Raw genomic sequence first — 12,826 nt, 5'->3', positions numbered from 1 at the left:
ATTCAATTAAAACTCAAAAGTGAGGATTCTTGTAAGGATCAGACCCAATCCTAGCCAGCCTTCAGGGATTGCTTTTCCCAGACTGAAGTCCGGGCAGGCCATTTGCATCACTCCAGTGCCCAGGCGTGCTACTGTTCAGCATACCTTTGCCACAGATATGAGCACCTGCTTCCACCCCGACAGGCAGCAGTGACCTTCTCATGTTGCCATGTGGGAGGCCAGTGGACAACATCGTGCAGATCAGAAGGCCCAAAAAGAACACAGCCTTTCACGTGCTAGCCTGAAAACATTTTAAATATGTATTTTAATTTCAGGACCGAATGGCTGGAAGTTTTAGGAGCTGCCATTTGCTTTTCCCTCCAAATCTGAATGCAGAGCTGCCTGAAGCCCCTTGCCAAACACAAATCAAGTGACAGTAGCAGGCTGAGAACATGTCTATTCCTCACCCGTGAGCAGATCACAAGCTACAATTACTGTGTCAGATGGAGGACGCCCCTTTCTCTTTAATGGAATAGGAGCATTGGACCATATAACATACATATGCAAGACTTGAAAGAGAAATACAAGGTCAAGCCTGCAACCAGACTGCAATAAGTCCTGTAATTTAGATTTATCCATTACAAGGCCAGGGCTGTAAATAACATTCTGTTCTAGGCAAATACGTATTGAAGGGAGATGAGGTCCTACGGTCAGAAAGTCAATCTGAGCTACAGAAACCGACCAACAAGCAGTAAATCTGTGAGCAAGGTATTTTCGTCCTTCATCTCTGCCTCTCTTTCCCAACAGTAATCTCTTCCCCTAGAAAACACTTGCCAGGAGCAAAGCACTATGGACAGTGGCATGAAAACCTCATACTTAGCAAGCTGCCTGCTATTTAACATAAAGGCTGAGTTCCCTCTGCCTTTCCTGTCCCTGCTGGGCTGGAGAACAAAGGTAGAAGGGTGAGAATGTGCACTGATTTGTGGTATTTCTATATGCATTCCTTATACAGCTGATGAATATTCACCAAGCCTTGGTGAAATTTTACATTCACACACATCTTAATGAATTAGTTCGTCAGCTCAAAGCACAGACTGATCTTAGAGACAGGTGAAACACATAACCCTCTTCTATTTCCAGGGAAGCCTTCAGTTTTAACGTAACTTTTCATGACTTAAAGCAAAAAATCTGACAGGGCAAGGTAGGCCTCTTTATAACAGCACAACTGAGTAACTTAAAAACTAAGGAAGTCGGAATCTCATTATCTCCCCAGGACACAATTTTCCCTCCCACTTCTGTTGTTGTTTTTTTTCCTGCCACAGAGGAAAGGATGGGGGCCAAGGAGAAGTGACAAGCACAATCCTAATGTAGAAACTGACTGAGGCAGTGGTTCAGAAAATGTTGTAACTCTGTATTGCAGCACGACCAGAGCACTGAAAATACTTGAGCAGCTGCAGACAAATCACTGGTTCAGTCTCTCTCTAAGCACGTTTTCATTTGATATGAAAAGTATGGTACCATAAATCTTTCAGTCCCACTGAATAACAGCACGTCCAAGAGAGCACATAATCAAAATTAACATAAAAATTAAACAGCAGGAGTTAGTTCTGAGGCCTATGCACCAAGGGTTTCTTTGTGAACACTGATTTGTTTGCATTTAGTGTTGATGCAAGAGAAAATAGGTTAACTAAACTGAAACTACATGAAATACTTAATACGAATTAAGTAAAAAAATAAACAAAGCCAAACAACAGAAGAGACAAAACGACTAGAATATTTAACAAGATAAAAATACATGTATCTAAAACTGTGTAAGTACAGCTCAATATAAGCAGAATAAGAGCACTTGTTTATTAGGAAACAAGTTGAATAACCTTTAGAAACTTTCAGCACACCCTGGTTTACTGCAGAGTTCAATCCCAAACACAGGAAAGCCTGCCTCATCATTTTTTTTCCTTTTCAGAAGGCAGAAGAGTTTGCTTCACAAGTTAAATCTCAAGCAGTTTGCTTTTGCAACAGATTCAGAAAGAAAATGTTGATAAGGACTAGGGACAGTCGAGGCCAGCTGGTAATGTTTGTGGTTCTTTTACATGAAAACTACTACCTACTCCTCTGGTATGCTAATCAAACATCCTGCCTAGCTACAACAGCTTGTTGTTATTTACTCATGAAACGTGAATGATTATGACTCCTTGGCAAAAGTTAATATTATGTGGCTTAAGCTTTACGTAGAAGGCGAATACATCGAGGTGCTTATTCAAGTGGTATTGTTTGATCATAATCAACAACACAAGCAGATGAGTTGCTTCATTAGTGTCCAGAGCTCCCTTGTACTGTGACAGCAGTGTCAGCCCTGACATGTCCGCAGTACACTCAATGACAGAGGAGCCCAAAAGTCATTTTTCAGATCTGCCAAAAGCAAAAGACAATGAGAATACTAAAAAATTCAGCTAAGTGCACTACTGGAAATAATTAAGCATAGATTAAGGTATTTGGAGAAAGCCAATCCCCACCCCAGGCAGTACAAGACAGAGTTGGTAAAACTCTGAAACCATAAGACACTGATTATTTGATGAGAATCAAGCTTATTGCTGAGGAAATGTATATTTGAATGAATATTATATATTCACAAAATATACTTTGTATTTGGCAACAAATCAGCTGTTATTAAAAAAAAACAAAACAGAACATAATAATTCATTACAAAGAATTTAAAAAGTTTGCACCATGCAGCGCTTCCCAAATGTGCAACACTGTAGTTTAATACAGTATTTCTATAGAGGAAAGAAATACTTGTTTTTAAACATGACTAAACTGAAAATAATTTACTATGTAGGCATCTACTGGCAAAGACAAAAGCAATGCCACAGGCACTAAATCAGGAGACATAACAGCAGCAATTTTGAATGACACCATAATATGTGAATATTACATTATTCCAGATTGTCAGAACTTCCTGATGGGTCAAGAGCTAGTGAGAGGTAGGATGTAAATCTCCCTGGTTACCACTATCCTTTCTATCAGGCATCTGAACATGCCAAGTTTGACAACAATCAAAACTCTGGTAATTTCCAGCATGAACACAAGGAAAATGCTTGCAAAGATAAATACCAGTGGAATTACCAGGGCAAAGTTAGAGAAGAAGGTCTGCCTGCATAAGGCCCACCTCAGCTTGCAAACAGAAGCTGTGGCTGCCACATCCCTGGAAGTGTCCAAGGCCAGGTTGGATGGGGTTTTGAGCAACGAAAGTGTCTCTGCCCATGGCAGGGGGAGTGGAATTAGATGATCCTTAAGGTCCCTTCAAACCCAAACCATTCTATGATTCCATGACTGAGTTAGGGAATTGGTATGGTTGAATTAGAAAATCTGCATCTAAGACGGAGCCATCTTTTTTACTCTCCTACCAAAATTCAAATTTTTTACATGACAGCTTCTTGTTTTTTGCAGTATTGAAACCTAAATAAAATTGTACTTCACAGAAACTCATCTGAAATTTAGGGTTTTGTTGTTGTTGTTGCTGTGGATTTTTTTTTTGCTTTAGTTATTTGTGTTTTTTAAATTAAAACCCATTACCTCAGCAAAGCCCCGTACAGCACACTAACAGTGACACAACTAAAACAGAAAAAAACAAACTCTCTAGAAATATCATATCCCCAGGAGCTTTACTCTTTTAAGGTAACAATAGTGATGCCATTTACTACTTAAAATAATAAAACCAGAAAAACAACTACCTAATTTTGACTGATGTTTCACATCAGGGCCAGCCTGAACTCATTTCAGCCTCTCAGCTAAGTTCCTCCCTCTCAAGTGTATGAATGGCACTGTATTCTTGGACAAAAACCAGGTAATAGTCATGTTTGCAATTAAATCCATTTACTTATAAATTCTATGGATTTATCCATAGATTTATCCAACTATCCAATCGCATTTACAGCTTTTCAGGGTTGCACTTGTGCAGCTCAAATTCCTAATTCAGAAGACACTGTTCCCAGTAAACTACAGCTCCCAAGCCATGGGAAAGAGGCAGTGGTGCCCTATGGCACTGTACCCCCACTTTAAAGAAGTTACTGTAAAAGTCACCATACAGATCCAGTTTCAGTTCACAACAAGATTATATATTGTTCCCTTAATAGGAGGCCCACAATGAACTATTACAAACAGGTAGCCTGGAAAAGACAACATATACCCTCCTGATAACCATAGATAAAAGAAGTCTTAAAATTTTGAGGCCCTGCATTCTCAGAAGTTAAATTCTTTCTTACATAGCACCCCAAGCACACCATCAGAGTGTGCCTTCCACTTTTTAATTTTAACAGTACTTAAGAACAAAATAATCATTTATCTGAAATCTGTTTATTGTGCTTCATGGTATTCACTATTTCTAATAGTTAACTTCAGTAAACAAGTTGTATTTTGCCTTGCACAAATGGTTTCAGACATAAGATACAATATTTTTACAGCAAAAGGACAATAATAAAAGGTGTCAAAGATGTGAAAATAAAGTTTTACCGTACAGGCCAATAGTAACAAAAATTAATCAACATTTCAGTACAAAATTGTAGAAAATCTGTGGAAAAAAAAAGGTTTAAGTGCTGAAAGAGAGGTTCTGAACGAAAGAGCAGCACTCCTTTACATTTTGGACTGTGTGCAAATGCAGCAATAATACAATACCTGTATTTACAATACAGAGGTAAGAAAACAGCAGATAAAGCTCAGTTCCTACTGTGATAGTCACAGGCCTGCCATCATCTGGTTAAGAACAGGGCTTCTGCTACTCAAGGAAAAGAGTCAGGTGTAGAGTTCATGCACTAATGCTACTCTGCAGCTTATGCTAGTGTTGACAGCTTGTCAATTAAATCATCAACAGTATTCACAAGGAGTTTCGTGTCCTCCTTCTCACTCATCCGATGCTGGCCAATTTTGCGCAGGATGACATCCACGTCTTTGCTCAACACACGATCAGCAACTTGCATAGAGATCTGCCAAGGGACATCACCATCCTTCATGCCATGAATAAGTCGTAAGGGACATGTTATAGGAATAGGACTATTCAGCACACAGTGATTTTCTGCTTCTTTGATAAAGTCATATGTCAAGGAGTAATATCCTTCCTCGTTATGCTTTGTTGGAAACTTCCATTCACCTTTTTCTTCTATTTCCTTTTGTGCCTATAAAAAAAGAGAGACAAAACAGACAAGACAGATGTTAGGAGTATTTTAGAGTGCCTCAACTTATTTCTGTTCTAAAACTCCTCAAATCATTAGATTTCACCTTGTTCATTTTCATTAGCAAAGGTGTATTCCTGTTCTTCTCACAGCATCTGAGAAGACTAACCCCCTACCATGCCACAAAAGCTGCTCTGCACATCTCTCCTGCAAATTAATCTAGTTAAAATTCATCAATGAAATTAAGTTTCTCAGCCAGAATCTATCAGAAAAAAAAAAAAAAGATGCATAGACACTGTGAACAATAAGTCTCCGTGGCTTCAATCAGTTCACTGACTGAACATCAACCAAGGAGAATCCTAGGAAAAGGAATTTTCCATTGATCAGTCCTTTCAGTATTCGGCACAATTGCTGTACCTAAATACTTTACTTCCAGATTTTTACTTTAGTCCTAAGTAGTAATGCTGACACTACAAAGTGCCTTAGAAAAAAACCAAAAAAAATCAGGAAAATATTTTAATTATTCTAAAGCGCAAGTTATTTATTGCCATGATTTACTTTCCTAAAGACTGGACATTATTATCATCAAGGAAGAAACTCAGAAAGGCAGTTCCCACTACCTAAATCTTACAGTCTTTACAAACACACTAATGTGAAGAATTTCCTTCCTACACACACAACCTATGTCATACTCATCTCATCCAGTGTCATGTCAAATACCTTAGTAGCTACTTCTCCATCCCTGAAAGCACAAGGATTCATTTTCAATGGAAATATAAGATATTCAATGCTGAAATCTAATGGACTGCTAACAGTAGGGATCTGACTTCACATCCCCTATGGCACAGTAATATAAACACATTCTGGGTAGTGCTCACACTAGTCTCATACTACAATGCACAGTATATTTTGCAGACTTTTAGATTAATGTTAATTTTTAGCTTACATCCACCACAAACAGAAAACTTAACTGCAAATCTACAGGAGAAATACAGTCTGAACAACAGGGTTTCTTAAACAGCTGATGGATTTTCAGACTGCACAAAAGCCAATCATCAACACTTACCTCAATGGGAAGCCTCTTGAAACTTGTTACGAGGTGGTCTGCTGCTACAGCTACTCCAACCAGAGCAGCTACTTTATCTGGGCGTGCTATTGCAGCATGAAGCATCAGCCATCCACCCATACTGGAGCCCACCAGAATCTGGAAAAAAAATAATAAAAAAGAGAAGAAAATATAGTGGTTTACAGGGAAAAGGGTGATAGGTTTTTTCTTCTTTTACAAAGTATCAGTTTTCACTTTGTTTAACTACTGAAACCTTGGCCATAATCCTGCTGTCCTTACCCAGGCAGAACTGCTGTCACCTCCAGTGGAAATTTTGCCTGAGTAAGCACCACAAGATCTGGTATTTATTATTCTGTTTGGCATGGTTGGTTATTGCTGTCTGAGACTGAAACACTGAAAACAAAATGAGAGTTGAAACAATTCAGTATCACATGCATACTTTTATGTTTCCTTCTTAAAATAAATGCACATGGGAAAGGCTCAGTGCAGCGAAAGAAGTAAATGAATTCAATTCATAATACAAAATTGTTTTAAACAAAATACTAGGTATTTCCAGATTGAAGGAGATTCCAAGTTTCTCACAGTAATTTCTAAAGTAAGTGAAGAAGTCAAATACTGCTTCTGCTTGACTTTTTTTTTAAAGCTATTTAATCATATAGAGTATCTTAGCTTGTAACCTTCCTGCAAATCCTTTAATTAATGTGTCAGCATGGGACAGCAACACATTTTTTCTTAAGAGGGCTGCACTGCACTGGAACAGTTCCCTGTCCCCTGTCAGGTGGCACCTCCATGATGAGGCTTTCTCAGACTCTCTAGGATGACAGCCCTGCTCTGAGCAGGAGGTTCTAATAAACAGCTGCCAGGAGGTCCTGCCAACGCACGCTTCCGTGATTTTACGATCTACCTGTTTGCAAAAAAGGTTCTACAAATAGGACCTCTCAAATGATTCAGCTTGAAAGTGAGCAAGTGTCAGTTGTTCAGCAGAAGCTACTGTCTGCCAGAGCTATTATGGCATATCTTTGATCAGTGTTCTACCTCGAGGGGGAAAAAAAGGATTTAAAATAAAATATTACCTGTGGTCCATCTGTAAGTTCATCCAGTATAGACAGAACATCTTTTCTCCACTTCCCAACTGTACACTCCTCAAAGATACCATCTGAACTTCCACATCCTGTATAATCAAATCTGAAAAAGTAACCATCAAAGTGAAAGTCACAGTACTGTCTACAGCAACATAGACACTAACTAAACACTACTGTTTAATCAAATTGACAGGGGACAATCTAACACATTAAATATTTTCTTACTTGGTCCTGCTTATTACTTAAAAAGAGGTTTAAATACAGCATACACAACTAAGTGATGCAGCATTCTCTTATAATTTGATATAATAATAACTTACAAGAATAGGCAATTTTTCTTACAGATAAAAACATCCCAAATACTTCAATTTTAAAGGTATTTTTAAAATGTACAAACTCTCTTTCAAACACTGTACACAAATAGGAAAATTTAGGACACTCAGCATTCAGCCTGGTCTATCAAAGGATGGCATCATCGACCACGGGCATGTTCTTCCAAAACTACAAAAGACACAGGGTAACTTAGTCAGACTTGGCAGGTAAGGACCATGCTGACAGTGGTAACTTAAAAACAGAGAATTCCAGGTCCTTCCTTTTTTATTGCTGTGCCTATATCCAGATTGTAACGTGTAGCACTGGCTAGACTATAGAAATTTATTAGAGAGTTTTCTGAATTGCTTTCAGAATACATTCTCTCGATTTACCTCAGTCTCCCTACAGACAGAAATCCTAAGTTTGGAAACAGAAGAAAGACTTTGTAGCTTATCTACAGCACAGGACACGTTCCAATCCAAATGCCAGAGTTTACATTTCTCAAGAACGATACTCTGCATGTACCTGATGAAGGAATGACCTAGTGATTTGCAGAAGTCTTCAAGGGCAGTTGCCTTCTCACCATTCATATTTGAATTATAGCCTGGAAGGAAAATAACCCCCGGACTCCTGCCTTTTACTTTATGATAAGCAAGGTTGGGTCGATCAGGTCGAGTAAGAAAGCTGACTGATGACTTCAGCCTGCAAACTAATAAAAAGAGCTATTTAGCAGAATCATCATGATAACCTTGGCAGAAATATTAGTGTTTTACAAACCTAGGGTTCAGGAAATATGGGCACATTACGTGAAAACAAGATATTTTGGCCCGAGAAGAAAAAAGCATCTCCTATATTATTTAATGACCGACAAGTATTGATGAACCTGAAAGGGAAAGCTGACTACAATTCATTCTCAACTTATTAAATGCCAACCATATACAGAGTTCACTCAGCAATTAGTAAAGTGCTTGACTGAAGACAAATGCTAAGATTTCCTAGACTTCATCTGTCCTCATGTTTTATACCATCTTGAACGCATTTACTCACTTCCCATGAAATGGTAAGATTTTTTTTATCTGCTTCTTTTAACTTTTTATTTCACCTTTTTGTTTTTTTCCGGACTGGATTTCAAACAAGTAAAATTTTGGGACAAGAGTATGCTGTGCAATGTTAAGTTTGCAAGTACACGAGGTGACAAGTTTTCCATGAAAATCAAAACTAAAGGACAAAATTGCAGTTGTATCAAAATCTGGGACCGACACCATATATGGAGAGGTACAGTGGGGAAGTTCAAAATCAAGAATTGGGAAAGAATGTTGTGACTAACTTTTTCAACACGATGAACATAACGTTAGCACTGCTCAAAACCAAATGAAATAAGTAACATCCAGTCCTTTTCATGATATCTTCAACAGGTATTCTGCTTAAGTTAAGGAATATTGCCAGGAACACTGATAAAAAAGAATCATTTTAACCCTATGCTATCATAACATCAGCCATTTTCTCAGATAGGAAGCACAGCTACATTTTCTGTCAACATAGAGCAACACATTAAACACATCCCATAAGAAGAAACAGAATTGACCTCTGTAGAGCTGTGATTTTCTTATGCTTTTTCAAAAGATATCCTATTGCATGGTCTGGTGCATTCTTGCTGGAAAGGTTACATTATTCCAGTACTCGGATTGTTCTGTTTATCCAGAATGAAAAAAAAGCACTTTGCAACCCTAAGCAGTTTGCAAATATTAAAAAAATGAAAAATAATTTCATGCAAATTCTGTCAAAAAAATCTGCAACACATTACAAGAGTGAGAAGCTTTCCTATCAGCCTAAACTTAAAATTATTTTGTTCTAGTTTACTTCAAAATAACAAACGAGACACATTTAGAAAGCAAACACTGGGTTGGACTCTGTTATTCACATTAATAAACATCAACCAACCCCCCTTGAGTTTTCAAGCAAGAAAAGAGGATTAACAAAGGAAATGTTAACTAATTAATAACTATGCTGATCTCAACAGCTGCTACAGTATTTAATCTAACTTTAGCAGGCAATTGTACCTCTGCTGTGGGTGGGGAACAAGTAGTTCATAGAGAGGTGTTATGGAGACTTAATCCACTCTATTATACCACTCAGCAAGGTAATTTGTTAAATTAAAAGCTTGGTCAAGTCTTCTAAGGCTTTGATATGCTTAATTCTTAGATTAGAAAACTAGTTATTCAGTAGCGGGGTACAGAAACCATGCAATGTGATATAATGTTTCAGGGCTTCCTAGTGGCATAGTAACAGGATAAATACTGCAAAAGCAGACCCCGACAGTATCACAGTGCAGCACTGAGCCTTGAGTTCTGTTTTGTCACTATCAGAGTGATTACATTCAAGGGGCCTGGGGGGGTTCTGTTTGTTGTTAAACTTGCATGTGTGTGAATAAATGTGGGTGCGTAACAGATGCAGGATGTTTTTGGCACTTTCCTAGAGTCTAACAAATTATATCATTTGAACTACAGATTAGAACCACTAAATTTCTCCTCACACAACGGGACAATTCTTTATCCTACTGATGCAGAAATTATTATAAAGGAGAATAAATGCCACAGCAAAGGTATTCAGATGCATCCACGCTAAGGCTTTCGGTTTGTGTGTCTCTGTCACTAAATTAGTCACTTCTTAGCCCGCCAGTAACAGAGGAAATACATCAAGAAGTGTTAAATTTAACAGAAAAATAATTAGGAGTACTTTTCTCTCACTTAAGCACTGATAACCATCTCTGAAGTCACTGGTTTTCCTTCCTGCAGCACCCTGGAGGTGTCCTCAAGCTGGTTTAACACTGGGCAGGGTTTAAACTGCAGCTACAAGACACAACCACTGTCTAAGCTATTCCACAAACTGTTCTGCATTTAACAAGTTACTGCACCAGCAGCAATCCTAACTAACCCTAAAGCAACCACCTCAGCCAACCCAAAAGCAAAGCTCACTGGAGTAACGCTCTCAGATTTCCTTTTAGACAGACAAAACCATAAATAATGGAGTAGCTACCCGGTAATTTCTCCTCCTGATTTCAGTGAAAGACCTTGCTAAGAGCAGGGAAGCATTTCTGAAGGGTGTAGGTTGGTACTCAGCGTTTATAAAACCAAGTTACAGACAGAAGGAGACAGCTATAGGAATACCACAGAACTCTTGCCTGATGCTATGGAATTCTCTTCATATCGGAATCCCTGTGCAATTTTAATTGTGTTATGAACATCAGAAACTGTGACTGAGACCAGTGCTATATGTCAAAACCAAAGAAGTCCTCTGAGCAACTTTGGGAATGCTCCAGCACTGCCAACAGCAGCAGAGTAATGCAGCTGTGACAGGTAATGGACTAAACCCTGTGTCCACACCTGGCTTCATGCAATCTCCTGAGCTACAGGAGTAAGGCAGGACCAGCTCTGCCAGCAGGAACTGCTGCTTAGCCGGGTCCCAGAGCACCCAAAGACACACTCAAACAAACAGACACTCTGTTCATGTTATCGATATAAACCCAGAGAAAAAACAGCAGCAGAACCCCACTGTACTCTTGTTTTAATGCAGCTACAAAACGTGCACCCTTACTGACAAGTAAATTTTAGTCACTGAGCAGCCTCAGATAAGGTTCATCACCTTTTCTGTCAAATTTAAGGCAATGAATAAACTCAACAGGTCAGACAAGCACAGAATCTGGAAGAGCAAGAAGGCGTGGGGGGGCATTATGCGTTTTGCCAGAGGACCATCTCACTCAGAAGTGGATGCCAGCAAAGTTTTTCAGGTGCCTGGTGAACCTCTGCACGCAGGCGCGTTTCACATCCAAGCAAAGGAACTGACACACTGATTCCCGGCTCCTCAAAACGCAGCAGGGGCAGGAGGAGCTTAGAGCCCCCAAAACACACGCGGGAAAGCAGCTGCCCTGCCCTGTGCACAGAGACACCGAACCGCCCCCGGGCAGGGTTGGCAGGGGGCGGGAAACCCGTCAGGAGCGCCGTCCCCCAGAGGGGAGCGAATTTTAACACGCCCATCCCGACCCCGGAGGACGCGCCCGGGCCGCTCCCGATGGAGACGGCGCTGAAGGGGTGTCACCCCCAGCTGCCCGAGAACCGCCCCGCGGCCAGCACAGCCGGCACCGACCCACATCCTCTGCCCTGCGGCTGACAACCCTTCTCCTCCGAGCTCCCCGGGGCCCTTCCCTTACCCGGGAGCCCCCGGGCCGCGCTCGGCGGCGACAGCGACGCCCCCATGGCCGAGGCACCGCGGCCGCCCCGCACCAGCGCCCGCAGCGCTCCCGCCATGGCCGCCATGGCCGCCGCCCCGCGCAGGCGCCGCCCCGCCTCCCGCCTGCCCCGGCTGTGAGGCGGGCGGGGATCCGTGCGGTCGGTGCCGGGAACCGCCTCGGGAAGCGGGAAACGGCGTTTTGTCAGTGAGAAAGCGCTGAGTGTGCGCTTCCCTAGGTGCGTGTTTCCCTGAGCCAGCGGTGTGCCCTTGTGGCCAGGAAGGCCAGCGGAATCCTGGGGTGCATGACGGGGGAGCATTGCCAGCAGGTCGAGGGGGGTGATCCCGCCCCTCGGCTCAGCCCTGGTGGGGCGGTATCTGCAGTGCTGTGGTCGGTTCTGGGCTCCTGAGGGCAAGAGAGACGTGAAGCTCCATGAGCAGATCTAACGGAGAGCAACAAAAAATGATTAAGGGACTGCAGCATCTCTATTACAAGGAAATGCCGAGGGTGCTGGGCCTGTTCAGCCTCGAGATGACGGAGAGGGAACCTCATTAATGTGCATAAATACCTAAAGAGGAGATGCGAGGAGGATGAAGCCAGGCTCTTCTTGGTGATGCCAAGCACTAGGATGAGAGGCAGCAGGCAGAAACTGATGCACAGGAGTTCCACCTGAACGTGAGGATGAACTTTACTGTGCGGGTGACCACACACTGGAACAGATTGTCCAGAGAGGGTGTGGCATCTCCCTGACTGGAGACATGAAAGAACTGTCTGGACACAATCCTGTGCCACGTGCTCTGGGATGGCCCTGCTTGAGGAGGAAGGTTGGACCAGGTGATCGATCCACTGTGGTCCCTTCCAACATCACCCATTCTCTGATCCTGTGTGTGTTCTGGAGAGGGCCCCCTCCTCGAGGGCCTCTGTATCAGGCAGGGCTGGATGCACCTGTACCTCAGGTCGCCTCTCTGTACGTAGGTATAATCTGTTAGGGTTCTGT

The 12,826-nt window shown here is 41.5% G+C and overlaps 1 protein-coding gene across 1 annotated transcript; it reads right to left on the bottom strand.

The window, feature by feature from the left end:
* Positions 1–4,072: 4,072 nt before the first annotated feature.
* On the bottom strand, positions 4,073–11,917 carry ABHD10 (abhydrolase domain containing 10, depalmitoylase). The gene is made up of 5 exons (XM_032680350.1): positions 11,812–11,917; positions 8,130–8,313; positions 7,284–7,395; positions 6,211–6,348; positions 4,073–5,147 (listed from the first exon to the last, which is right to left on the bottom strand). Exons 1-5 carry the CDS (start codon positions 11,915–11,917, stop codon positions 4,806–4,808), a joined length of 882 nt encoding a protein of 293 aa, XP_032536241.1. The 3' UTR covers positions 4,073–4,805.
* Between the last annotated feature and the right edge of the window lie 909 nt (positions 11,918–12,826).

Source organism: Chiroxiphia lanceolata, chromosome 2 (assembly GCF_009829145.1).
Source record: "Chiroxiphia lanceolata isolate bChiLan1 chromosome 2, bChiLan1.pri, whole genome shotgun sequence".
NCBI lineage: Eukaryota > Metazoa > Chordata > Aves > Passeriformes > Pipridae > Chiroxiphia > Chiroxiphia lanceolata.
Note: the sequence above shows the minus strand (reverse complement) of the source record. Positions and strands in the feature narration are given on the sequence as shown.

Bases quoted from the DNA above. Each gene is read 5' to 3' on its own strand.
- ABHD10 (XM_032680350.1), bottom strand. From the start codon at position 11,917: ATGGCGGCCATGGCGGGAGCGCTGCGGGCGCTGGTGCGGGGCGGCCGC. The intron at 7,396-8,129 runs GTACATGCAGAG...TTACTTTTTCAG, and splicing joins CTAGGTCATTCCTTCATCAG to ATTTGATTATACAGGATGTG. The intron at 5,148-6,210 runs GTAAGTGTTGAT...CTTTTTTTATAG, and splicing joins TCAAGAGGCTTCCCATTGAG to GCACAAAAGGAAATAGAAGA.